A 27,397-nucleotide genomic window follows, 5' to 3' on the forward strand; every position below is an offset into this window, starting at 1 on the left:
CATTTTACCACAGAGTGACATCACAATTCGGAAATTAATTTTACAAATTAAAATGGTTGGATGATCTTATGACTGGCTCTAAAATTTGTAGCTATGGAAACCAAGATGAGTGTAATCTAATCTTCTGCTTCAGGGCAAAAACAGATCAGTGCCAGGGGATGGGAGGAAATTCCATGCACACAAACCTCATGTACAGTGTTGCATAATTAACTAGGTACATTAGAGGCTTCTTAGCCTTCCCCAAATCATCAGGTTCTGGTTACAGTTACAGGTAGGACACTGGGCTAGGCAGACCAATGGTCTGATGTGGAAGGCTGATTCCTGGTCCAAAAGGGTGTGAAAGAACAAGTCTTTACTATAGAGACAAGGTGGGGGAGGTAATATCTTTTATTGGACCAACTTCTCTTGGTTAGAGAGAGGAGCTTTCAAGCTTACACAGAGGTCCTCTTCAGGTCCCCAGGAGAAGAATTCTGTGTAAGCTCAAAAGCTTGTGTCTCTCACCAACAGAAGTTGGTCCAATAAAAGATATTACCTCACCCACCTTGTTTTTCTAATATTCTGGGACCAACAAAGCTACAACACTGCAGACAGGTTTTTACTACGCTATAGTAAAAGGCAGTGGGAATTCCACCACTCGTCACTGTGGAGAGAAAAGAGATTGTAGCTCGAGTTTTCCAGTAGATGACTTTGTCTAATTGAGGTTTGAATGCTGAAATCAGAGCCCTGGGAACAGGAGTGTGTGTCTTGTTAAATGATCTTTTGTTTTGTTCTTCCATGTGCCACTCTGTAGTGGAGCTGACAGAAAGCAAGGCCTTTCATTGAAGAGGATAGAGACGAGCCCAGCCCAAATAATTTTCCCCTTTGATTTTGGTGGGAGACAAGTCAGCATTTAACAAAAGTACCTTGAACACCGACTCCAGAAGTCTAGTCAGGGACAGAAACCCTCAAGTTTCAGGGTATAAGCCAACCTCTAACTATTCGGGGTTAGGAAGAAATAGGAGTAGTTCTTCCCATAACTGACTACTGAACCGTTTCTTGCACCTTCCTCAGAAACTGCTAGTAATGGTCACTCTCAGAGACCGGGTCCTGATTCGGCCTGGCAATTCCTGTGTACCTAATAGTAGGCAGTGTTCCAATTTTCTTGCTGGGAGAAACTAACAAGTGAATTTTCTAAAGATGTAAGGGTTGGGAAATACATTTAACTTCATTTTAGCTTCAGGAAAACTAAACCCTGTTTCTCCCTCCAGCCTCCACAACCCCCTCAAATAGTACAGCAAATAGCTTTGTTTTCATTCATCTTTTTCTTCTCAGAGAGTACAGTCGTCACCCACTAAACTATCCAGCCAACCACCGTGTCAGCTACCTGCAAGCAACTCGCAGCAGCAGCCTCCCAGGCTACTGAACCAGCCCGTCAGGAAGGTAGCTGACCACATGCTTGCATTCCTTCCTTGTTTTCCCTTTGCCTGGTGGTTGGCTGAGTCGCAGAGGGGAAAGGGAGCACGTGGACAGATCAGTTCTGAGACCATCACTACAGAGGGAGAGACCCCACTGCACTGCAGTTTCCTTCCCCATGCATAGTGCATTGGTTCTCGGCCTGGGAGCTGGCCCTGGGGGGAATGAATGGGGATTGCACAATGCTCCCATTTCATATCTCCGGCCTTCTGCTGAAGCAGCTTTGCTCAGCCACTTATAACCAGTCCTCTTCGGGGTGTCAGACGTGCCATACATCTTTGAGCCAATTTCCCATGGTGACTCCCACAGAAGAGCAGTAGGCACTGGGGTAAAGGATCCTGGGATGCATCTGAGGAGGTTGAACATGGGATTCATGGCATGAAGAATAGTTGAGAATCCCTAACAATGTATTAGCTCTGGCCCCTAGGGTATGTCTACACAGCAAAGAAAAACCTGGGCTGGCCTGTGCCAGCCAACTCAGGCTCGCGGGGCTTGAGCTGCAGGCCAGCTGCAGATTTTTCTTTGCTGTGTAGACGTACCCTTAATCACACGGCAGTTGAACAACCTAGTACTGTGTGAAAGTGTCCTTACAAAGTGATTGTAAACAAGTAAAGGGCAGAATTGTGTCCTCCTTGTTCATGTTGTAGTTCCTTACCCTTTGAGGATCCCACTGAAATCAAAAGGCAGTTACTGCACTGGGGTTGGCAGGGCTTCTCTGCACCCTGCGGTGGGGTATGAACTCTGAGAAATCTCCTTCCGGAGTAGTAGGTGTCATGTTAAAACCTGGGTCCTGATTATCCATGTTGAGATGCCCTCCTTGCCCCCCACCCGAACTGTTTTTCTTTGGTTACGGATTGTGTCTGGCTGTCAGAGATGTAATGCTATAAAGAAACAAGGTGTGAAGAGGTTATAACCCTTCTCAGTGACCGCTCAGGAGTTCCTGGTCTGCATCTTCTCCCTTCTAGATGAGGTGATAATTCAGTGTGTTCCCTAGTGCATCAGTTAGGTTAGAGCAAGTCTATGAAGGGTTTTCAGGATCAGGAGGTTAACTTTTGAACTGGATCCTGAAATGAATGGGGAGGCAGTGGCCTTGTCTGAGTGATGCGATCAAACTTCTTTGTTCTATTGCTCTTACCCATGTGCTGTGGGACCATCTTTGAAGAGGGTCAGTGCATGGGTTTGATAAGGCCTTTAATACAGAGGTGAATGTTTTTTAACCAAAGGCACCTTTCTCCATTGAAGAGTTAAATTCCTTAGGCCAGCCAGAATATGTGATTGATCTTAGCTCACATGCCATGCAGGGGTTTGTAGCTCTCTTAATCCTTTTGTCTCCCTGTAGGCTCAGAAGCCAGGTCTGCAAGTGGTCACTGGGCAGCTGCCCCACACAATTTTGTCTTTCTCAGCACCTCCAAACCTGCAGCCCTTTTTCCTCAACGGCTTCCACAAAGGATCTCTGAAAACTGGCGCTCCTAGCAAAGCCAACCAACCCAGTGTGCCGAAAAAGGTAGCTTCCCTGCATATCCCATGGAGTCCATGTCACAGTGCCAGGTTTCAGGCTCTCTCACTTTGAGAGAGCAGGCTCGTAGGGGACTTTGGAGGCTGGATATACAGGGATCACTTCTCTGCACCAGCATTGCTGCCCACAGTGTTACAGTGAAGGAAAGTGAAAAATACCTTCCCAGATTAAACTCCCAGAGAGATTTAGAGAGGCAGCATGTATAACTATGTGAGCTGGAGTTCCTCCAGGGTACTTGGACCATTATTCCGACTTTAACAAACTGTGGAATGGATCTTTAATGATCATAGTAAAGGCTAAGGCCGTAACACAGTATTTTTAGCACATCTCTGTGGCACTGGATCAGTGCTGAGTCACCAACACCACTTCCTGTAATACCTTGGGTTTCCTTTGGAGAGCTCTCTTCTGAGGTCTGTCCCCACCCCCGCTGCTAAGTTGGTGAGATCTGACACTATCTGAGCCTGCGGACTTCTCCACAGCCTGTGTTTTGTGAATAGTTTTGTGTTTCCAAAGCAGACTCATTATGAAGAGGAAAGGGTAAAATAACGGTTCTAGGCTGTCGCACACAGATTACATTGATATTGTGGGGATAGTTCTCCTGTGTCTCTGTGAAGTGCTGGGGGAATCCACCCACCCAAACAGATGAGCGCCTCCTCACCCCAGTGCAGTCCTGTGGTGGTTTGTGGCATGGGCGTGCTCCAGCAGAGGCTTTTCATTTGTGATCTGGACGGGGGATGTACTACGCACACAGTGCCAGAAAGAGCAGAGATACTGAGAGAAGAGCAGAAGCAGTGCAGTTTCTGCCAGCGTTAGCGGAGACAGAAGGGATGGTCTCTCCAGGATATGTGGGAGCAGCCATGATGTGGGAGATGAAATGGGCTTTCTACCTACTCACTCCGTTCTCCTTCATTCTAAACAGTCGTCCTCACAGCCAGGTTCTCCTGCTGCCACTTCCCCATCCCAGATGGACCTTGAGCAGCAGCAGCAGCAGCATCCGTCCCTTTTTGGGACCCCTTCACCTCCTCTCCCTGGCTCCTCGGTGCCGATGAAAGAACCACCAGGCTATGAAGAGGCCATGAAGCAACAGCCAAAGCCCCATGAGGTAAGAGCAGCCACTTCCTTGTGCTTCCACGAGGAACGTCTTGGAGAGCATGTGGGTTGGCTGCCCTCTGCAAATCCAACACCGACGTTGCTCCCTGAATTCAGGGGCAGGTGCCTAGGAAATGGAGAGACTGAAACACACGGGGCCTTTTCTAACTGACCTTGAGCTGCACACAAGGAGTCAAGGTGAATTTCCTTGGTGGTGTTTCAGTGGGAATGGAGTCACCTTCCATTTCACTGTTTGAGACATACGCCTGTTGAGACTGAGATAAGATTACCTCCTGCTTAGGGTGTGTCTACACTGCAGATGGAGGTGTAATTCTGAGTTCGGGTAGAGGTACACGTGCTAGCCTTATTGCACTAGCCTGCTAAAATAATCAGTGTGGCTGCGAGGGATTCGGTTAACTGCCGAGGACAATCCCATCCAAGCTCCTGCTGCCCATGCAATTGTGGCCCCACCGATACTTTTAGCACACTAACTTGATCACAGCTAGTAAGAGCACATCTGCCCAAGCTGGGAATTACCCCTCTCAGCTGCAGTGTAGATATACCCATAATACAGGGGCATGGTGGGGTGGTAGGACCCCACACTGCTATAAACACCCTTCTTCCAGTAACACCTTGGGGTGACAGAGGTCATTGGTGCCATGCTGCTATAGGCACCATCCTACCAGGTCAGTGCGGGAAGGAGAAGGAGAAGGAGAAGGACCAGGTCAGCAGATTGGTGGTTACTGTGTGTCTTGTAAGTGTGGGTCTAATTCATCACACTCTGTTCCCAGGAGAATGGCTGTTCGAGCCAACAGATGGACGACCTGTTTGACATCCTCATAGAGAGTGGAGGTGAGGAGAGAATCAGTGAGGTTGCTGGCTGGTCACCTCTGGGTTTGAGTCTATGGCTTGTGTAGCACTGAGCTCATGTGCTAGTGTGACTCCCACCCTTTGTCTCCCCAACAGGGAGCAGGGTTGGTGAGATTGGTCTTGCCACTAGTGTACGTATCCCCTGGCCTGGGCCCTTGCTTATTCTTCATTTGGTGCTGTCCCTAGTATAAGCAGGGTATGGTATGGCACTATGAAACAGACTTGTCAGGCACTGGTATAAGATATCATAAAACTCCTCTGCATCAGACCTATGGTTGCTCTGGGCTGGCCTCCCTCACATGGCCCTGGCCCATGATGGTTCTCTGTAAGGCAGGTTTAAAACTCCCCTAAGCCAGCCTACTGTGTAGCTGGGAGAGGTTTCTTGACCCCTGTTGGTGATCAGCGTATGGCCCACGGTGTCAGGATTGATGATGCTCTAGCTCAGGGATCTGAAGGATCTGACCTCCACTAACTGGAGCCTTTCATCACCCTGGGACTCTGTGTTCTTTCTTTACAGAGATTTCAGCTGATTTCAAGGAGCAGCCATCTCCAGCTGGGAAGGAGACATCGGTGTCTCCAGCATGCGCCTCGCCGCCCACCAGCCACCATTCCTCTGAGCTTCCCCTGCACATGTCCCTTGGCCATACTAGCTGCATTAATCCTGTCATAGCAGGCCGGCTGGAGGACTTCCTGGAGAGCAGCACTGGCCTCCCCCTTCTGCCAGCAGGCCATGATGGGCCTGAACCCTTGTCCCTGATCGATGACCTCCATAGTGAGATGCTGAGCAGCTCAGCCATTCTGGACCACCCGCCTTCCCCCATGGACACCTCAGAATTGCACTTTGCCCATGAGCCTACTGGGGGACTAGTCCTGGACCTAGCTGAGGGTAACTTGGACAGCATGGACTGGCTGGAGCTTTCGGGGGGCCCTGTCATGAGCCTTGCTCCCCTAAGCACTGCAGTCCCCAGCCTCTTCTCCACAGACTTCCTTGATGGACATGATCTGCAGCTGCACTGGGATTCTTGCTTGTAGCTCTCTGAATGGACACTGAAGGGAATGGGGTGGGAGGGCACAGGCATGGGGCGGGAAGAGGCCAATCAACCAAAAATGAGCCCCTTGCGTGTAAACTCTTCCCCCAGTCGTGACCTCCTGTAGTGAAACTCGTACCATTGGCAAGGGCTGGCACAGCTGTTGGTGGGTCATTGTGCTCACTGGGGCTACAATCAGCAGGTCAGACCAGAGCAGTAACCATAGCTTTCAGGGGACAGGGGCTGCAGACGTTTGAAACTGGCGGGTTCCCTGCCTATACCCCGGCTCTAAAGCTGAAATGTCACCACTGCAGGGTAGGGAGGCCTCCCCTGCTCCTTTGGCTCAACTGGGAACAGCTCATCTGGGAGCCAGGAGAGGGGAGTGGCAGGGGCCAACCTAAAAGCAATTGGGAAACAAAGGGGTTCCTGCTGTTCTGGGAGGGCTGAAGGGTGAACGGTCACTGACAGAACTCCTCGTGTTAGGCAGCAGCTCAGCTATTCCTCCCAGCGGCTGTTTAAGGAAGGGGGAGCACTGAGTTAGCCATGGCCCCGCTCCTCCTGCAGACCAGAGCTGTCACGCTGGTCTCAGTTATAGGAGAGGCTTCAGGCCAAAGGGACGCTCAAGCAATAAGCCACCTTCTACCAGCGGCAGTACAAGGGACGGGTTAGGTTAGGATCTGCCATGTGGCTGGAGGGGAGAGAGGTACATGGGGGAATGACCAGGCAGCGCACCCCTCACTCTGGGGAGTTCTACAGCCACAGATGCTAAGTGCCCAAAGAAATACCCTTTCTCAAGCAGATCAGGTTGTTGCTTGTTAGGGGCCCTGTACTAAGCCCTTCACACAAGCCAGGATGAGAAACCAGAACAGGGAGAAGGGGATCATGACTGGAAACCCAGCCCTCCCATCTTGCTCTGGGCCAAGGCCATGAGCAAAGTGGAGTAACTATTGCCACAGGAGCGTGCAGGGCACTGCAGTGCAAAACTCAGGCTATGCTGAGAGCCAGTCAAAGGGGCACATGAACTTCCTGCCACACAGGTGGAAGGAGACTATGTGGCCTCCATTTCCCAGCTCTGAGGTGCTGTTACTCGCAGTAGAGCAGGTACCTGCCTAGGATGCTGGAGGGTCGGGCTTCAGCTTTGTGTGTGTGGCTTTTGGAAGCTGCTGATCCTGGATGGGGTGTTGGGTGGGAGGAGGGGTAGGTGTGCCCTCTGCAGCAGATATAACAGTCATGGCTGCAGCATAGGAAAGGCTAAGCCTGCTGCTGGGTTCATATTGCACAAAAGGAGACTGGGCCAACCTGCATTATGGTGCTAAAAGCCTGCTCTTTCTATTGGGGCCCCAGCCTCCCGCAGCGCTGGGGGTGGGCCAAGAATCCCAGCGCACAGGCTGCATCAGGCCCGTTGCTCATTCTGTCCCCTGGGGTTCCTACTCAGCCTGCAGCCCAAGCTCCCTGCTGTCAGGTCATTAGCACCAGCCTGCTCAAGCCCTGCTACAGCTGTGGCTCACTAGGCACAGCTGGGCTGTCTGGGCCTAACGGCTGCCCAGGGCCAGAAGAGGCTGAGTGCTGGAGAATAGCTGTTGGGTGGCTGGAGCCAGGGGTGAGGCAGCTATTGATGTCTCCTCCGTGCGTGAGGTGGCCTTCTGTGCTGTGGGCTATTAGAGACAAGCAACTTAGGGTGACGCTATTTTCAGGTGAGAGATTTGTCTCCTGGCGTCAGCTGACCAGCTTTTCACCGCTCACCCATGCCATGAGCCCCTGCGGGGACAGGGAGACTGCCCTGCTGCCCAGGGGAAGGGTTGGAAAAACAGCTGCTGCAGTACTTCACAGAAATGAAGGGGAGAGGGCAAGCCTCATGCTCATGTTGCTCTGCAGCAGTGGCAGATGGTTCATTGCAGGGCAGGGCTCTGGCACAGGCCCCTCCGGGAGGCGGGAGAGGTGTGGAAGGCTATTCTCAGGCATCTCTAAAGCAGATGCAATGGCAGGACGGTCTCTGCTGGGCCGTGCCATGTTCGCCCTAGTCCCAGAGGAGTAAAAGGAAAAAAAAAATTTCTTACTAGAAATTTAACACCCAGTCTCCCTCCCATCCCCTTTTTGACCTACCCCTGTAAGCTCCCTATGCTGCAGCAGGGTGGGGATTTTATCTTAGTTTATGTGACCTAGAAATGGCCTTCTCAACCCCAAGCGACTTTGGTAATTATGGCTGAGTTTGGAAGGGGCTGCTTTAAAGCCTTTATACTTCTTACTCATCCTAGTCCCCTTCTAAGCTTGGTCTGTCTCTGGTCAGTGATGGTCATTCACCACCTCATGTGAAAAGTGAACCAGCCATGCTGTTTGGAGCCGCCCCTCTTCTGCCCTAGACAGGTGCTGATCCGGTGGGGAGCGGGGACGGTCTGCTGTGTATGGCTGTGGGCAGAAGGCAGCATGGCCAACTGGACTCTTATGGAGAAGCTGGCTGGTGGTGGTGCTGCTTTCAGAGGACCAGGGCTGGAGGTACTGGCTTTGAAACAAAATTTAATAGGAAAAAGTGAATTCCCCTCACCCAACTTGTGTGATGGTAGGACAGACACAGGGTGGGGCAAGCAATTCCCTTTGCCCCCAGTAGCTGAGTATGTCAGTGTATCACCCAGTCTGGAGTCTGTCCCTGTGGTACCTGGGAAGAGACATGCCTCAGGGTGGAGGAGGGGGTTTCATGCTGCTTTCTTGCCTCTTGGTACCTGCCATTCATTAACGAAGAATCTCTGTATGTGTATAGACCTCTCTAGCTGTTCTTGGAGGGAAAGTGGGGAGGAGGTGCAGCCACCCTCCTACTCTATGTCAAGGCATAAGTGGCAGCTGGGCATGGTGTACCCGAATCACCGTGGGGGAGCATGTCTTGCGTTGCTGGAGCCCCTTCTGCTTGTTCTGGGAGGAGAGTTGGTATTTTAATTCTGTGTGGTTTGGGGAGGAGATGGCCATGGCTTAGCTGTTCTAGTCTTATTGCACGTGCCATTCAAAGGAGATTGCTTCTTTTTACTATTCTGTGTTTAGCTGGTGTGCACACAAGTTAGTGAAGCTGTGCCCATCTCCCATGGTGCAAAGCTGTGCATTCTTCTCCTTCCCTACTCCAATGGTGTGCTGGAGAAGCCATGTGTCCTGAGCTATAGAGCAGCTGTATAACTTTCCTGGTGGTTCCCTTCCTCCCCCTCCGGGCAGGAATGGACTGCTGAATCGGAGGCTGGAACTGGGCTTCTCTCTTATGGCCTGGACTAGCCCTAGCTCTATGCACTAACTGGGCTGTCTGTTTCTGATACAAAATTATCAGTTTTTGCCTAGGGGGCTCACACCACCATGGCTGCTGCATCTGTTCTGCCCAGAACTCTACATATCACTTCACCCTTTGGAGTCTGAGCAAGGTGTCTATGTACCTGCACCCACCTGAATCACTTACTCAGTGCTCCTGGGGTAAAAGAAATTGTGTATGAGGCAGAACAAACCCATCTCCTATAATCCTTGGGACCTGGGCTGGAGGGGCTTCCAGCCTGACCTAAGCTGCTCCAGTATTGTGTGAAAACCAGGCTGTCAGTATGGCTTTGGAGGCTGCTTTTATATGTACCACAGTGATCCCTGGCCCCACTGGAGCAGAGGCTGGGCTGGTTTTTTTGGGGGGGTACAAATAAGAACCTAAATATGAGAGTTAATATCAAGCAGAAAACAAATTATCAAAGTGCAATGAGATAATGCAGGAACATGGCATGAAACCAGTTCCCAGGGTGGGGTGGGGGAGAGGGTGAGTAAACCAAGTCACTCCCCCCCCACTCCCCAGGGGACTGCAAAATCCACAGAGGGCTATTGCTGCATAGGAAGAGGCCTAAGCCCCTCTGTAAAGTGAGGCTTCTAGGGTGCGGTAGCTGGTACTGAAATGATACTAGAGCTGGGTTCCCATTGCTGGTGGTGCTTCTCAGAGGAGGGTCAGGTGGGGAGGTGGCCTGTTAGAAGCCCTAGGTCCTTGCTGAGAAGCAGGATCATCTACTTCTCTGTACTCTTGGAGATTTTCCTGGGAGACCCTGTTGCGTCTCACAGGGAAAAACAAAAGCCTGATGTTCTGCCTCTACCTTGAATGTAACCCTGAAGCTTTTTGCTGTAACCACTACTTGCTGGTAATGTGTATTTGAGTAGCATGCACTCTCCCTTCCACTATGCAGCACCAGCAAGGGGTGATCAGCACAGTCTGAGGCAATAGGCTCCAGCATGAACACTCAACTGGAAAAGGACAAGAGTGAAGAGTTAAGGGGTGAGAGAATGGATCCTTCCATTGAATTATTTTTTCAGTTATAAATACTTGGAAAAAAACCATTTTATTAAAAAATAAAGAAAAAACATGATCAAAAGGTCTGTCTTGTAGGCATTGATACAGGGACATCCCTACCCTGGCAGGCTGAGAGCCCTTCACCTTTTGTCTTTGAAATGGAGGTATGGGAAGTGAGAAGAGGAGGAATCCTAAGTCTCCTGGTGCATTATTTGCACCTACAGCAGCTTCCCCTTGCCAGCATGCTCTGTCTTGCTTTTAAATGCTGTAGCATTTTGTTCTTGGTGAGTGGCACTATAGGGACATTTCCATACATGGAGGGGGGGACTAACCGCATGCCCACAAACAGCAAGTTTCTCTCTGTCCAGACAGTCAGGACAGATTTTAACCCACCTCCATTTCTCCACGACTGAACCAAGGGGAAGACATTTTACCAATGTAGAGGGGAGGGTGCTGCCCTCTTTGGATGGGAGTTGGAGATCCAGTTATTTAGTATGTGCCCTTATGGGGGCTCGGCTGTAGGACATGTATGCACCCTGCACTCTTGACCCGAGATTGTAAATAACGGTGAGTGCCTGTGAAGTGCAGGGTCTTGTGCTCCCAGATGAAAGGACGTAGGGAGATATAGACCCCTCACCACTCCACTTCTTAACTGCCTGCAGCTCAAGCTGGAGCAACTGCATTGACAGCTGCTTCCTAGCCTATTAGTTTTGGTTTTTTTCCCCTTAGTTGTTGCACAACTTGGGGGGGAGGGGCACTCTGAAATTCTTGCCCCTTCAGCCTTTGTGGTCTATGACACTTACCCAGATTATGCTTAAGACTCCAAGGTTCCAGCCCTGCCAGAGTCTTTTCCTTATAGTGATAGGACCTAGAAGCTGTCTGTGGTCCCTCAGAAAATCTCATGTCCCATCCAAGTGCAAAGTCTGCCGGGGGTTTAACGGCAGGTCTAACAAGGATAGAGAGGCTAGACTGAAGCTCCTCCTCGAGGAACATGCCCCTTAACATTAGCCTCAACCTCTCAGGCCATACCAGTGCCCTCCAGACTGAGTTTCAGAGCTGAAGGCCTCTAAAGAAGAAAGCCACTTTCTTCTGCCAGAGACTCTGGTATGGCCTAACACCACCTACTCAGAGAAGTCTTCAAACAAGCAGCACCAAGAGGCACCTTGCTTGCTACTATTTGACACCTCTAGCATATGCATCTAAGACCAAGATGACCACCTCCAGGGCACCGAAAGCCACAGAAACCACTCAGACAGCCCCCAGCCAACTCCTAGGCCATGTCGGCCTCCACATTCATTATGCCAGATGCAAGGCTGCATCTCAGATGGTCAGGCCTTGCGAAGGATTATGTATGCCCCAAACAAATCACTGTGCCTCCCTGAGTACTAGCCTCGCTTAGGTGGAAAGATCCTCTGAAGGTTGGTGTGGAAATCCCATTCTCAAAAAATCTTCACACTGGATGCCTCTTTTGGGTGGAGTGCTACAGCACAGGGAAAATGGTCCTCACACAAGAGAGTTCACTCCAAATCAACATCCTGGAACTAAGGGAAGGCCACTACCCATGTCAGCACTTACCAGTAAATGGCTAAGCCCCTACCTTGAGGGAGGAAGCTAGTCTCCAAACATTAGATGTACGTAGGGTTCTTGCCATCTACCCTGCCAGCATTAAGACGCTTTGGATCCTTGGCGAAAAGGATGAGGGGGCAGCTGATTTCCCCTAGGCCTGTCCAAGAGGGTTTGATTGTATCTTGATCTGCTGTGAAATATCCCCCTCAGCAAGCGAAGGCTCAGTCCACTGCTATCACCCTCTTTAAGGACATCATCTCAGAAACCTGCAGGGCTGCGACCTGCTCCTTGATTCACACATTTGTCAAACATTACGCCATCAGACCTGCATCCATAGCTGACATGACCTTGGGTGACAGTCCTCCAACCTGTCTTCAATTCACTACTCACCTCCGTGTTGACCTACTGCTTAGGCATCTCCTACACTGGAGCATCCCTCAGGTCAGAGGGAGGCTACCTAGCTGTACAGTAATGTGAGTTCTTCAAGATGTTTTATGCATCAGGGTGTTCTGCCTCCTGCTCTTCTTCCCCTCAGGTGCAGAGTCTGCCAGGTTTCATAGTTGAGAAGGAACTGGAGCAGCAGTGGGTCTACACCCCCCTGTATGCCCTCACCTGGAGCTCCAGGTGTGGCACTGCAACACTGTTGTTTACAGTCTCTGGTCAAGAGTATATGGTGTGTGCACATCCTACAGTGGAGCATCCCCAAGGAGCAAGTGTCCTGCAAATGGATCCATTCCTGTTATAGAAACAGGCTGGCATGCCTTGTGCTCATCCGTACCTGCTCCGATTTGTCTCCAACCTTCTCAAGGTTTCCATCGGTTGGGTTTAGGACACAGGAGTGCACAATTCCTAAAGAGCTGTCAAGCAAGGCTCTCCTGTTTTCTTTGGTTCCCTCCTGGAAGTATAAAGGGCACCCTACCTCTTAACTGTGTTCAGCCCTGAACTCTGATTTGAGACAGCCTCTCTTCCCCACTCCCCTACGCTGAGGCACATGGTTGCCTTGCCAAGAACCTTTATTTTTTTTTAAACTGCATGACAGACGAAAAAGTGCAGAACAGCTTTTCCTGCTGTGTCTTTTCACACTGAAGTCCCAGGGGATGTGATTTTTATTTGTACAGTTTAAAACGCTGTTGTTGACAAATGTCACCATTAGAAGTGTCCTGAATATTCTATCCCACCATGCTCTCACTAGTTCTGGTGCAGTGTGCTGCTGGTTCTGATACCTGCTTTAGTCAGCAAGCCAGGCTTGACCTAGTCTTTCCTGGCCCTATTGTTGCGCTGTAGAATTGGTGCTAATGCCGTAGCCACAGTTGAATATTCAATTCTGCAATACCGAGGGGCACCCTTCCCTGCAGGGGTGGGGATGCAATTCTGTGCGCCTATAAATCCCACTGCACACTGCAGCCTTCTCCCATTTGCTAAATTCCAAACCAAGCCGTAAAGGATTAAGACCCATTTCAGTTGGAAACAGGGACAAAAGAGAGGAGGTGATTTCAGGGTCACTGAGTGAGATAGAGACAAATTCTCTGCTCCTGTAAAGGATTCCACTTTCCCTCCAGGAGCTCAGAGAGCAGGCGTCCATCTTAAACCCCACAGAGACCTGCAACAGCAAAGCAAAGGAAGGCTCATCCGCCACCCCCATCCCTGCTGGAGAAAACCACCAAAGCTCTCCCAAGATGCACTTTATTTACAACCCCAAAGACTAAAGGAAAGTAAGAATCTAGTGTTATTTCATGAGTAGTTTGTGCTCACAAACAAGTGCTTTCATTGATAAAGTCACAGACGCCATGGAACAGAGCTACCCTACAGCAGTAGTGTTGGTCCACTCCTAGCTTATAGTCCTCAGCCTCTTCCCACAGGGCAGGGGCTGAGTTAGTCTCCCTGAGCCAGCTCAGGCCTGAACCCACTTCCTGAGCTAAGATGATGCCAAAATATACAGATATGTCTAGAGATCATTTACATCTTTTTGGTTAATTTAAAATAACACAGCTAGAGGCTAAAACGACAGCATGATACTCCCTCTGGCTAGGGGAGAACTGGGGCTCGCCTCCCCACTTTTGAGAAAAAGCCCCATCCCCTAAGGCAGTTCTAGTTGGTAACTGGCTGCTCCCTTAGGCACATCTTGTCAGCACCCCCATCCGTCCCTTACACTGCTAGAGCAATAAGACAAAAAATCTTTCACCAAGGGAGGCTCCCAAAGCACAAGAGACAGGGAAGTTCAGGTGGTTCTGTGCATTCCTCAGCCTTCCCCCTCAATGGACTCTGCAGTTATCAAGCAGCCAGGGGGAGCTGCCTCTTCACCTGCTGCCCTCACATTCTGGGCTCCAGCGGCACTTGGAAACATTGCACAGACACACAGATCTGCTCACTACCCCTAGGATAGTAGGGAGAGGGGCCATGAGGCAGATTAAGAACCCTCTGCCAGAGGAGCAGCGGGGTGGGCCAAAAGGGAAGCTAGAGATCTGGCCGGTGGAGTTCCCCCCCACCCCGAGCAGGGCTTACAGCTGGGGGCAAGGGAACACATGGGACTGAGAGCTGGGCAGCTGGTGCAGGGTATGCTGCACAGGCTGGGGGAAGGATTTCTGCCTGCAAGACCACACACAGCCCTCCAGCCACCCAGTGCCTGGGGTGCAGTGCCCAGCCGAGCTGGAGAGGCTGTCGCTTCAGCTGGGCTGAGAGCAGCCACGGGTGGGGGAGGGAGGAGAGTGTGTGTTGAGTGTGGCAGTCTAGAAGGTCCTCAGTGGGCGGGGTCAGCCATCTATGTCCCAGCTGAAGAGATGGTGCTTCACCAGCATGTCCTGCACGCCTTCCTTCAGCGGCTTCTTCTCCTTCTCCTGCAGGACAGGAAAGGGCCAAGAGTCACTAAGCAGCCATATGCAGGTGCCATCGGACTCTACCAGTGCAGGTGGGGGAGAAGGGAAGTGACTTCTGTAGGCAGCTGCTGCCCCCCACCACTTGCTCTCTCTCCTACCAGGTCCAGCGTCTCAACCCTGCAGTCTGGTTGGGGTATGGAGGGAACAGGTAACCGGTGCTCAGGGAGACCACCTGCCCCTGGCCCTTTGCTGCTGTTGCAGCTGAATGAGTCAGAACCTTGTTCTCCAGGGGTCGAGTGCTCACTCTCCTAGCCAAGAGAGGAGGAAGCAAGCAGAAAAGCCACGCCCCTTGGGGTATGAATAAGAACTGGTGTGGGAAGAGCCTGCAGTGTGCTCCACCCCCACTAACCCCACCAGGAGGGCAGAAGTTGATCCTCTTTTCAATTTGGTGATTCTCAGGAGATTGGCAACCCACCACACTGCAGTTGAGGGGCCTCGCCCTGGTTCTGCCAGACTCAGACCCAGGCGGAGGCTGCTCCACCGGGAAGGGACTGTTCCTTGGCTCACAGGGCAGGGAGACGACCAGGCATCAAGTTCAATGTCAATTTGCATCAAGGCCTCTTGAATAAAGTGCTGTCTGCAGCATGGGGGCTGTTCAACGTGCCAGGAAATGGGGAGGGCAGGCTACTCTTGGGGCAAGGGGGGGGGGGGTCCAGGCCCACTCACCTCTCTCTTAATAGGAAGTTCCCAGTCCTGAGAGAGACTGAATGCAAATCTGGAGAGGACCCTGCAATACAAGGCGGCAATGGTTATGCCCTTACAAAACCATCCCTGCCATGTGACTGTAGCAGACTTGCAGCTTTTATTAGAAAACAAGACACACATTTCTAGCCCTCAGGCTGTGGAAAAAAGCTTGAAAACACGACCTAATTGCAACTGATGCAGAGATGTCTGCCTGAGTCTGCAGGCAGCCTGAAACAACAGTTCAGAGAGGTGTGAACTGCCCCATGCATCTCAATGGGAAGTTAACAACAACATCAACTGCTCTGGGGCCCTGCCCCCACCACCCAGCAGAGGACTACATGTGACAGGAGGAGGAGGAGGGTGTAGCAGGCCCAGACCAACCCAATATACACTGTGGGCTTCTACGACTACTTCCCCCCACCTTTCTGGGACAGGAAGTGGGGACCCCCGCTCACCATTGCCACTCTAGATGGTGAGTGGGCCCAGAGCAGGGGGGAACCCTCAGGCACTAGAATACCTTCATTTGGCCCTGCCCTCACCCCCCAGGGCTGGGCTGTGTATACATACATACATACATACATACACACACACACACACACACACACACACACACCTTGAGAGAAACAGAGGCAGCTGAGCTCACCCCAGTGTCAAACAGAAGCATGGGAGCTGATCCTCAAACCCTTCGGCAGTCAGCTAATGTTTGCCCAGCGAGGGGCGTATGGAGAGCACTGTGCCTTCTCCCCCATCCCCCAGTCCTGATGGAGAAACTGAGCGCCAGTGAGCTGGCCAAGGCCTGGCAGCGCTGGGACTAGAGTTTTGCAGGTGCTCACTCATTCCTCGACAGATCCTCAGGGCCCCCTCCCTGAGCTCGCTTTGCCCCCTCCCCGCCCAGTCCGTACCAAACCCAGGGGGCCGGTAAAGGTGTTCATGGCAAATCCTTCGTTACAGGGCAACAGAGAACTCCCTCCATTCGATCCTGGGCTTCAGCTCCCCACAGTGCATCCCACCCATGCCCCGGCAGGCTCAGCCTCACCCAGTGGTGACTCTCCTCGTTCACACATGGCCTCTCGGCACTTGACCAGCTGAGCCCCAGTCAGGGCTGGAAAGTTCTCTCCATACAGTGTCCCATCGGTCGGGCAGTTTTGTTGCACGGTTGGAGTTTACAATGGAACTTGCTCTCACGTCCTGACGGTGAGCAGGGTGAGGTGCAGGGGGGTGGAATCAGGAGCAAAGAAGCAGCTACATGCAGACAACTGCTGCCTCTACAAGGGAATTCACTCCCCCTGCTTCAAGAACTTCCCAAGGAGAATGTGGGACCCTGAGCTGCAGCCATGGTAACACCACAGCTGCTCCAGGCCAGCTGCCAGCTCCTAGGATGGGAACCTGTTGCACTCCAGCCTGGGTGAAGGGGGATGGAAATAACAGGCTAGTGAAAGGGCAAAAGCCATTTCCAGCAGGAAGATGGGAGGTGGCAGCAGTGGCAGAGGCAGTGATGGAAGTTCTGTCCCTGACACAGGCTTGGCCTGGAGCTGGTCCCTGAGCCAGCAGCAGAGCTCCCAGGAACTGGTTCATTTCCCCTCCTTCCGGGCAGTGTTGGAGGGGACAGGAGTGCTGCGGGTGGGGAAGCCCAAGCCCACCTGCTGCTCCCCCTGCAGGGCAGGTGTGGATGGGGAAAGAGAGAAGCTATTCAGTTTGCTTCAGCTCTGCCACTAGACTGAAGCCAAGTTCCCCCACCATCTTGCCATCTCCATGCGGCACTTACCGCAAGCAGCTCCCGGAAGCATGTCCCCCCCTCCAGCTCTGAGGTGCGGCCTGGCGGCTCTGCGCGCTGCCCCATCTGCAGGCGCCACCCCTGCAGCTCCCATTGGCCGGGAACTGTGGCCAATGGGAGCTGCGGGGCAGCGCCTGCAGACGGGGCAGCGCCTGCAGACGGGGCAGCGCGCAGAGCTGCCTGGCCACGCCTCCATGTACTACGTAGGAGCCGGTGGGGGGTCATGCCAGCTGCTTCCTGGGAGCTGCGTGGAGTGGGGCAAGCCCCCGACCCCGCTCTCCGGCGGGAGCTGAGGGCCGGATTAAATGGTCTGACGGGCCAGATATGGCCGGCGGGCCGTAGTTTGCCCAGCCCTGTGCTAGACTCTGGGGAGCATGGGTCCTTGGAGCAGGGAGGGGCTTTGGGGGTTGCTCCATTACAGCAGGCTCAGTGCAAAGCAGCTAGAGGCCTGAGAGCAGCAGCCCTGTGTGTAGATGCTGCTCCCCGCACATACCCTCACCAGGCCCTGCTCTTGATCAGAAAGTGAGAGCGAGTCCCATTCACGCCAAACACAGCGTAAACAGCAGCTGCTGCTCTGGGGCGTCTGGGAGGAAATCCCCACGAGTGGGGTGCAGCTCTGCTGGCAGAGCTGTGTGAGGAGGTGGGTGTGACACGAATGGTTATTGTGGCAGGTTACACAAACGGCAGCCCACCAGTCCGCTGCAGCACGACAACCAGCCGAATGCTCAATAGCGAGGGGTCTGCAAAGGCCAGGAGGGCGCTGCAGCACGTGGCTGAGCACGGGGGGGCCGTACTCACCTGAGCTCACACTTGATCTGCACCCAGCCAGGACTGCGCAGGAAGGACCAGGGATGGAACCATTTCTCCACTGTCTGCAGGCTCGAGCACAGCACCTCCAGCCACAGGTGCAGGACCTGCTCACTGCACGAAGGGAGGGGGAAGAGTCACTAGGAACCAGGGCCGTTATCAGAGGGCTGGGTGGCCTCTCCCTCTGGGGGACACTGATTTCCATCCAGCCCCTGACCACAACCCATCAGTCTCTTCCTCTACAGCAACAGGGAGGACACCAGGGAATTGCTCCCTCAGGGGAGAGTCTGGGTCGAGTGTACCTGAAAATAAGGCACTGGCTTCTGGTGGTGGCCACTAGGGATGTAAAAGGTTAAACGGTTAACCTGTAAGCATTAGGGTTACTGTTAACCGGAACTTAACCGTTAACCCCCGCGGCTGGCCCCGGCCGCGCTGTGCCGGTGGGACACTGCCCCGGGCCGTGCTGGGTGGGCTGGAGCAGCCCTGGCAACACCGGGCCCCCAGCCCCTGCCACCCCTCTGCCGGAGCGGCATCGGTTAACAGTTAACCGATTAAACAATATCATTTTAATCGTTTAACTGGTTAACCTTTTTAACCAATATTTATATCCCTAGTGGCCACCTAGGGGAGGACAGAGCTCGGTGACTCAAGCTGTGTGGGGGGAGGAGACTAAAATAACTACTGCTTCCCAGCTTGACCCAGCTGGCTCCAAGCACCCCGCAGCCCCCTGGCTGCCTCCCCAGATCCCTCCGCCCACCCCAACCTGGCCCCAGCCCCTCACCTCACGTCCCGTCTCCTCCTCACTCCCATCTCCCAGCCCGCCCCGAGCTCATCATCGAAGCAACGCTCAAGGAAACAGGCTGAATGACTCACTTGAGTCCAACGCAGATGAGGGAGCGAAGCTTCACGTCCATCTGAGCATGTGCAGCGTCATGCGTCATGTTCACGGACTGCACTGCCTGCCGGGCGGGAGGAGGCGGTTACTACGTTCCACGGGGGGCTCCCACATGGAGAGTCGCTACAGCTACACAGCCTAGTGCACCCTTTCCCTGCAGTTCCCCTTTGCTCAGCGCCATCACAGAGCTCTCTTTACCACTCCCTGTAGGAGTCACCAGGACCACAGCTCCTGCAGCCTTCCCTACAGCGCCACCTGCTGGGAGTAGCTCTGGGCTCTTGCTGGGAGAGGCTGAGAGCAGTTGAAGGGGCTGCACAGACCAGGGGAAGGTACAGAGGTGGGTCTGGCAGATTTGGCCTGGAGACTCCAGGAATTCAAGATTAGGTCATGTGATGAAATCTCCAAGAATACATCCAACCAAAACTGGCAACCCTAATCTAGCCCCTGTGCGGGCAGGGCAAGGTACTCACCCGGTAAAGCAGCTCCTCTGGAGTCAGAACTTTTCCATCTTCATCCAGCCTATAAAACCAAAGCAGAGACCCAGTTTACCCCACAGAGCCATCTGCCGATTCAGGCAAGACACTGTCCAGCTCGAGCGCACCCCAGAGATGGGAGCCACGCTACTCGGAGAAACACACAGCTCAGCTACTACCACCAGGAGACTGGGGCGGGGATCCTGATGATGGCTACTGCTACGGGCTGAGATACAGCCACAGCCATACCACACAGGAAGTGGGGGTTTTTAGAGACAAGAACCACCTGTCAGTCCCATGTGCAGTCCAGGTCAGCATGGCTCCACTAGCAGTCCCAGGCAGGGCAGTGCAGGGCCCTGCCCATTCGGAAGAGGGAACATGTCATGGCCCAGAAGGAAAGAACGACCTTTCCCGGCGGGAGAGAGGAGCGCAGCTTTGACAAGGAGGACTTGGGGCAGGAGGATGCGAGACTGTCAGTATGACTAGAGCAGCCTCACCTGTAAGTCTTACAGAGCACGAGGCGGGAGTACACCGAGTCGAAGTCTCGTTCCACCTCCCGTCCAGCGGCCTGAGGGAAAGAGGATGTAGTCAGAGCTACAGGCCGTTGATAGCACCCCTGCCCTCACATACAGAACCTCCAGCAGCAGCACCCCACCCGCAGCAGAGGCGGGACAGACCCCAAGGTGCCCAGCAGGGAAGAAAGCCGAGAGAAGGCTGTGTTCCTGTAGTCCTGCTGGACCATAGCCCCACTATCCCTACATCCCCTCCCCGTTGTTCCCCTGTCCCCGAGTGCCATTCTCACCTCTTCGATAAACAGCCAGGGGTGGCAGGGCCCCCCCAGCAGGGACGGCTTCTTTAACCCATGCTCAAATATAGACTTCAGTGCTGGACAGAGCGTCCCTCGGACCAAGTCTGTCACCCCCTCTGTGACCGAGTCGTCGCCAGCAATGGAGTACTGAGGAATGAAAGGAGTTAGCTCTTAGCCTCTTAGAGAGGGAGACAGCCCCCCAGAGCAGAGAGCTGTGGGGTGGGGACACAGAGCCATACCTCTTCTCCAGACAGGCCTTCCCACCCAGACTCCTCTATCTCCTTTCGTCACCCACTCTAGACGCTCCCCTACCCCACTCAGAGCCGACAGCCCCAGGGACTGGAAGCTGGTGCCTGAGCGCAGAACTTGCTTTGCTGGGTTGTACCGATGTCCGGACTAGCAGGTCTGTGGGAAGCGAGGCTGGTTCCATCAAGACTTAGCTCTTGGCAGGCCCCCCTCCGCATGCTCTCACTGACTACAGCCGAGGGCTCTCTCATTCACAGAGCTAATTCCTTCCCCGGCCACACTCGGCGCCCAATGCAGCCCATACACCTCTCTCCGGGCAGGGACTTTAAACTGTGGGAAGCCAGGCATCTGCAGGGCCCCTGAAAGGATGCTCTTGAGGTTAACACCCAAGACTCTGGGTCAGAAGATGTGGGACTTATTTCTGGCTCTGCACAGACTGCCTGTGTGACCTTTGGCAAATCAATTCATCATTCTGTACCTCCGACTCCTATCTGTAATGGGGAAGGATAAGAGACTTCCCTATCTCACACGGCCATCAGAGAGAGAGAGAGAGAGACAGAGAGGGAGGGAGGGAGAGAGAGAGCGTGTGAGTGTGTCAGTCATTCATTCACAGCTGTTAAACACAGATTCTGGGGTGGGAGGGGCTACAGAAAGATTCATATTTTGCAACATTTGCAGGATGTCACCTCTGGGCTCTCCTTGAGCCAGACTGTGGTTGTAGGGACCTTAGTCACTGCACAAGACTCCCTCCCATCCCACCCTGTGGATCTCCATCTCCGACCATCCTGTGGGTAAACATTTGGCAAATGCCCAAGGAAACTACCACCATCTGACCACACTATTACGCTACGTCCTGCCAGCGGGGCAGAGGAAAAGTGGCATATAAACACGGAAAGCCAGAAGGAGTGATGGCAGCAGGGAAGACACGCATGGGTTTTGGTAAGAAGGACAGTGGGGTTTGCAAGGTGACTTAGAAAATACAGGAATTTTTACCTCTTTGCTCCGTTCATCCAAGACCTCCACAAATTTTGCAGGAAACCAACCTACAAAGAGGAGACAAAGGGTGAGCCTGAGACATTGGGAAACCCTCACATGGACATGAATGAAAACCCAGACTGGCTGCAGGTCCTGGGGGAGGGAGGAGAAAAGAGGTGGGTTCCTGTGTGCCCTGGAGGGGCCTGTGGGCCCAGCCTGGAGAAGAAAACAAGCAGCACTGGAGCCTCTCAGTGTGTATCAGGAAATCCAAACAGCTGCAAGCGTGATGTCATTGAAGGGCATTCTCCCTACAAGCACCACAGACAGCATCAGCTCCCATGCTTCAGAGCAGCCCCCTACCCATCCTCACCCTGACTGTGAAAGTACACCTCAGTTGCTGCATCTGCTGGGAATAATGAGCTTGCCTAGCAAGGAGCTGCGCCCCCACTCCACCTCCACACCCCTCTCTCCTGCAATGTGCATTCCCAGGCAGGGATGCGATGTGCATTCCCAGGCAGCTCCCCAATGGGGCTCAGCAGAGCCTTTGGCTATAAGGGCAGGAACTCAAATGAAAAGCAAACCCACACGGCTCCCCGAGACAGGGAGGGCAGAGATGCCAGAGCCATCGCTGAGAGCAGCAGCATCTGTGGAACATTAGCAATTCCACTCCCCCCCCCCCCGTCTCTGGAGCCCCTCCCCCCACCTTTCCCTTAGCCCCCCCCTCACCCACCAGCCTTGTCTGTTCTCACCTCTCAGTCCATTCAGCTCCCCCACCCAACAGTGCTCGTCCTTTTGGGATATGATCTGAAAGAACGAAGAGGAGAGATGGCAATTTGAGAGAGAGACAAACCCTGACTCACAGGGGCCATGGAATGGGAGCAAGGAGGCAAAATGGGGCTGGCACCAGTGCAGCGTCAGGCTTTCCCTCTCCACACATCCCACCCAGGACAGCTGGGAGATGGGATGCATTGCCATGGAAACAGTGTCACTTCAGAGAGAGTGAGTGTGTGCATGTGGGGTAAGGAATCACTTTCTTCTCAACCATCAGAGGTCGACGGAGGGGACTGACTGACTGAAATTCAAGTCACCAACCAACTTTCATTACAGGTGGGTGCTGCCCAGACACCAGAGACAGGAGTAACAACACCCGTAGCCGGGTTCTTTGTGGGGACTGAACCTGGGACCCTGAATCTAAAAGCATAAGCCTCTCCCATCTGAGCTACAGGACCAAGTCCACTAGCTCAGCGGCTGTAGCAGTCTCTTTATGCGTTCAGCCACTAGATGGGGCTAAAGGGCCGCTCTGGGTTAGCATGGGTTACCCAGGCACCCTGGGCAAGAGGCAGGAGTTCCTGAGGGTGGGAGAAGAGGAGTTAAATGATGATCAGCCATTGTGCCAACACCCTCCTCCCTTTTTCTTCTCCAGTGGTGGTTCTGTTGGCCCCACAATACATGGGGGTGAAAGGCTGGTTCTACTCACCATGCGGGCGCAGGACAATGCTGCCAACACAACACACCCCACATCGGACAGCTATTCAGAGCAGCAGCTTCTTGCGCTTTGATGGGCAGCGGGTTTCCCTTTCCTCCCTCCCTCGCCCACCCTGGGGTGTAAGGAGGTGGTGCCAAGGTTTCCATGCTATTGGGTGCCCTTAGATGATGGCTGGGCTGGCCCAGTGACCTGGTGGCACAGAGCACTGAGCTAACTCTGATCGGAGTTCAAATCTTATCTGCCTTTCGCTCTGGGGGAGTGGGGGCTGACAGCCAGGGTGACCCACTAACCAGTTCCAGCAGGAGGCGGCAAGCGTTCCCAATGGAATTGTGTGTCCTGCCTGGATCAGCCAGAACCCCCAGCCACAGACTGTATAACCAGCAACCCAGCACAGGGCTCTGGGAGGGACACCCCAGCCTGACTCCCCAGGGAGAAGGCTCTAAGGAGGATGAAACACTCGCCCCACGTGGTGGCTCGAGGTGGGTGCCTGTAACATGCCCTCTCTGAAAGGGGGCAGAGAGGGTGCATCACGCCGCGGGATTCTGCCCCCCCCCCCCCCCCCAGCCCTCGTACTGTGATGATGTCGTTCTTGCGGAAGCCCAGCTCGTCATCGTCATGGCGCTCGAAGTCCAGCAGTGCCTTGGCTCGGCGCCGGCGGTTCTGGGAACATGCCACGTAGTTTTCGTGGTCCCGCTGGTGGCTCTCCATGGTGTAATCCGGAGTCAGGTCCTGAGTTTGTGCGGAAGAGAAGCACAGAGGAGCAATAAGAAGGTGACTAGATGTGCTAGGATGCTCCCCCATGTTCAGTACCACTCTCTGCTCCCTCCCCCGGTGGACAGATTAGCTCTGCTAGCTCCAGGATCAAGCATGGCTCCCTTCCCTCCACCTGGGACAGGCAACGTGCGACACAGAGATCCTGCCCATGGGGGATCTCCCTGAAATCCGGCAGCTCCTCCAGGGGTAGGGGGACCCAGCCTTGGCCATGCAGCTCGAGGGACTCAGGTTTAGCCTTGTGCAGTGCGCCCCCACTCACAATGCTGCAGTTCTTTGGATCCACGCACTGGAAATGCCGTGCCACCTGCAGGATCGCCTCACGAAGGTCGGCCACCAGCTCAGTCTGCTTGATGTTCTTGGCCTTCAGTGCCTCCAAATCATCCTCACCTGGGAACGTGGAACACACGGGGGTGAAGACAAAGGAAACCCCCAATCCCATGCTGGGAAAAAAGGTGGCTGTCCCCTCCCTCAGCCTGAGCAGAGACAATTACAACAGCTCCCTCTGGTCAAGACTGTAACTATTGCTCTGGCCCCACTGAACATCTGGGCCCCGCTCATGGCTAACAGGAAAGGGGGCGATATGAGGGGACGGAGAGAAACAAAATACTGCATCCTGTCACCCTAAGGCCCAAGGACCTCTACACCAAGCACACAGGAGACCAGGACTGGGGCTGGATTCAGCCTCCTTTTCCCCATGCCAATAAAGGGGAGGCCAGTAGGAGCCGGGAGAAAACAGACAGCTCTCAGCTGACACAGATGCTTGTAAGCTGTCTGACCCCATCTGAAGAGGGCCAGTTGCTCAGCTCCCCCTGGCTGTCTGTGCGCTTCCTGGGCAGGGAAAAGACGGGGACTGTGTGCACTTCCTTTGCCCCTCAGGGCCCTTCCACTGCCTCCTCTCTATCCCCCTGCATGAAGGGTCTGGCCCTGCTCCCATCCAAGTCACTGTTAATACTCCCACTGACTCCAAGGGAGCAGGATTAGGCCCTAAATGAGCCCTCATTAACCATTTCCCTGCCTGCCTTAATGTGGGGCATGTACACACCCCACCGAAGGCCCTATATTATAGACAGCGCAGGTAGCAGAGCCTACAGTAGGGTCTTATAATGGGAGCGTCACACAACCTTGTTTTCAGTTGGTTATAACTTCGCTAAACTTTAACCGTTCAATCAGGCTGAAATTTCCCACATGCCGAGGGTCTGCCGAGGGTTGAATTTTTTTGGAAAATTTCAGCAAAATTGATTTAGCCATTTCGAGAACAAGATCATGGGAAAATACATTTTGTCCATGTTAAAAACCAACAACCCAGACCACCATTTTGTTGAGAAGCTGAGGCACCTCCCTGCTCTGGAGCAGGGATTTGAAATTTGGCTGGGGGTTGCCCTGGTGCCAGGAATGTGTCTCTTGCCATCCTCGTGAAAATCTTCTCAAATTTGGCCTCTGAAAATCTCAGTTCACACATGCGCAGCTGAGACGTGTTCGAATTTGGTAGCTAAATTCTCCAAAGAATCTCTCTGCACTGAGCATGCTCCTATCACCGGGATACCGGGGCTGAGCAGGACTCCCAGCTGCTGGGGGCCACCGTGGCACCAAGCACAGGAACCAAACGCAGGGAGCCTGTATGTCCTGTGCTCTCAGTGCTCCCCCTGGTGGCATCCAGGAGAAGGATGCAGCCTGACAGGAATGCAAAGGACAGAGGTGCTGGACTTGTGGGTGATGGGACTGGTACTAGGAACTTGGGGGGAAGGGAACTGTGACTGGGGCAGAAGTGTCTGTAACCACTAGGTTACACTCACCTCAGAACCTGGAATAGTATCCAGGAGTCCTGAGTCTCAACATTCCTCTGCTGTCAGAAAACAGCTGTGAAACCCACTGGCAAAATATGCACCTCATCCACCTGTAGTGCTGCCCCACACAGAGGATAACAGCCTACTACTGCTATAAGGTACTGTTAGCTCAAGTGACAGGTCTGTCTGGTGGATCAAAAGTTTCTAACACCGCTGAAGAACCATGTGGGTACCGATATGGTTTCACAAGATAAAATTTCTGATTTTTCAGTTTGCTTTTTTTAAAAAACATAGGAAATTACATACAAACAAATTACATTAAAAGAAAGTTACGTTTGCAAAATCAAGCACTCAAGATAGGAAATGCCAGAATTAAGGTTTCCTGTGCAACCTTAATTTGGCCCCCTTGTGCATATGCACCATGATTCAGTCTTTAATCTCATGATCACTACGCTTATTTCCACAGGACCTCTGCTCCATTCAGTGCACAGAATGGACACAGTGCTCAGGAAATTAATCAGGGTTGGGTAGTGAAAGGAGGCTGTTATCTGTAGGTTCTCTGCCTCATTTTTTGAGGCTGTTGAAAGGTGGGTAGTGAATGAGGTGGGGAACTGCAGGAAAAGACTTGTGCTTAGGCAATTTAAATGCTGCTCTGGGGAACTGGATTCTCTCCTTGCCTCTACCACAGAGTTCCTATGTGATGCTGAGCAAGTCACTTAGGGTGGGATCCACGAAGGGCCGTAGGCATTGCGATGCTAAGCGTCACGGCGCCTACCTTTTAGGTGCTGGAAAATTACAAGAACAGCATTGCGACCCACCAAGCCAAGCCAGGGGCCTGGGCTGCCTATACCATGAATGGAGACAGATAGGCACCGAAGAATGTGATCCGCACAAATCAGCTCACTCGGTGGGAAGCCACCCAAGCTAGGCAATGGGAGATGCCAACAAGAAAGGTGTGTGCTAAACCCTGCCCCTGCGGATGTAGTGATGCATAAATACATAAACAGTTGTAGGCGAGAGAGAGAGAGAATGGCTCTTTAGTCCAGTGGTCAGGGCACCCACCTGGGAGATGGGAGACTGAGGGGCCACGCTCCCTGCTCCAGCCACTCTTTCGTTAGTTTTCCGAACTGGAAGAGCTTCCGCAGGAGAGATGGAGCGAGCCCACATCAGAATGTCCCTTAGCTCAGTGGTTAAAGGGCTCTCCTGAGAAGTAGGAGACGCCTGTTCAAATCCTTTCTCCCCCTCTGGCGGAGAGGGGGGGAATTGGACGTGGGTCTCCCACCTCCCAGGTGAGTGCTCTAGCCACTGTGCTGTAAGTTATAAGGTGGGCACTGGCACCACCATCATCAGGCTCCTCCTTTATTTTGAATGGGACCTGATCTGGTAGGTGGCCTCTGAGCATGCCTACTGGATCGGGCCCTGCACACGACTTAGGTGGCTGAACACCTATCTCCCCTGGTTTGTGAATCACTCTGGGGCTGAGGCACAAGATATGCGTCCGGACGCCTAGCAGGAGGCAGCAGCGCACATGCCCAGAGAAAGGAACTTTGGCACCAAGGGAACAGTAGAGCTTGAACTGGGACCTAAGTACCTTTGTGAATCCCACCCTTAAACAATAACTTTTCACTAACTGTGTGTTCCTCCTTTTCTGGGTGCCTGACCCAAGACTCCTGGGGCTTGGCTACACTTGCAGATGTAGAGCGCTGGGAGTTAAACCAGCCTTCAGAGACCGCAGCAGGGAAAACGCTGCCGTGTGTTTACGCTGTCAGCTGCAAGCACAGTGGCATGGCCACATTAGCAGCTCTTGCAATGCCACAAAGAACAGTGCATTGTGGTAGCTATCCCAGTGTGCAAGTGGCTGCAACGTGCTTTTCAAATTGGGGGGGGAGGGAATGGGGGAGTGTGACAGGGAGTGTGTTGTGTGCATGTGGGAGGAGAGACAGTGTGTTTTGGGGGGCTGAGAGCATGTCAGCATGTTGTCTTGTAAGTTCAGACAGCAGCAGACCCCC

The 27,397-nt window shown here is 53.2% G+C and overlaps 2 protein-coding genes across 4 annotated transcripts in view; one reads left to right on the forward strand and one right to left on the reverse strand.

Annotated features, from left to right (window-relative positions):
- MRTFA (myocardin related transcription factor A) overlaps positions 1–8,679 on the forward strand; it is a 159,426-nt gene extending 150,747 nt beyond the window's left edge. For 2 of the 3 annotated variants that reach the window (XM_026657453.2, XM_024200402.3), the window contains 5 exons: positions 1,312–1,419; positions 2,792–2,956; positions 3,888–4,070; positions 4,849–4,909; positions 5,445–8,679. In XM_026657453.2, the coding sequence (XP_026513238.1) occupies positions 1,312–1,419; positions 2,792–2,956; positions 3,888–4,070; positions 4,849–4,909; positions 5,445–5,959 (1,032 nt within the window). In that variant the 3' untranslated portion in view covers positions 5,960–8,679. The remainder of the gene's footprint in view (positions 1–1,311; positions 1,420–2,791; positions 2,957–3,887; positions 4,071–4,848; positions 4,910–5,444) is intronic. The other variant, XM_026657454.2, reaches the window with a different exon arrangement.
- Positions 8,680–10,590: 1,911 nt separating this feature from the next.
- SGSM3 (small G protein signaling modulator 3) overlaps positions 10,591–27,397 on the reverse strand; it is a 50,612-nt gene continuing 33,805 nt past the window's right edge. The window contains exons 12-22 of the mRNA XM_026657456.2: positions 23,864–23,991; positions 23,404–23,559; positions 22,094–22,148; positions 21,363–21,412; positions 20,118–20,270; positions 19,813–19,883; positions 19,313–19,361; positions 18,821–18,906; positions 17,939–18,061; positions 15,349–15,409; positions 10,591–14,643 (exon numbers count right to left, since the gene is read on the reverse strand). Of these exons, the coding sequence (XP_026513241.1) occupies positions 14,560–14,643; positions 15,349–15,409; positions 17,939–18,061; positions 18,821–18,906; positions 19,313–19,361; positions 19,813–19,883; positions 20,118–20,270; positions 21,363–21,412; positions 22,094–22,148; positions 23,404–23,559; positions 23,864–23,991 (1,016 nt within the window). The 3' untranslated portion in view covers positions 10,591–14,559. The remainder of the gene's footprint in view (positions 14,644–15,348; positions 15,410–17,938; positions 18,062–18,820; positions 18,907–19,312; positions 19,362–19,812; positions 19,884–20,117; positions 20,271–21,362; positions 21,413–22,093; positions 22,149–23,403; positions 23,560–23,863; positions 23,992–27,397) is intronic.

The sequence above is a fragment of the Terrapene carolina genome, unplaced genomic scaffold (genome assembly GCF_002925995.2).
Source record: "Terrapene carolina triunguis isolate 2854851 unplaced genomic scaffold, T_m_triunguis-2.0 Scaffold247, whole genome shotgun sequence".
NCBI lineage: Eukaryota > Metazoa > Chordata > Testudines > Emydidae > Terrapene > Terrapene triunguis.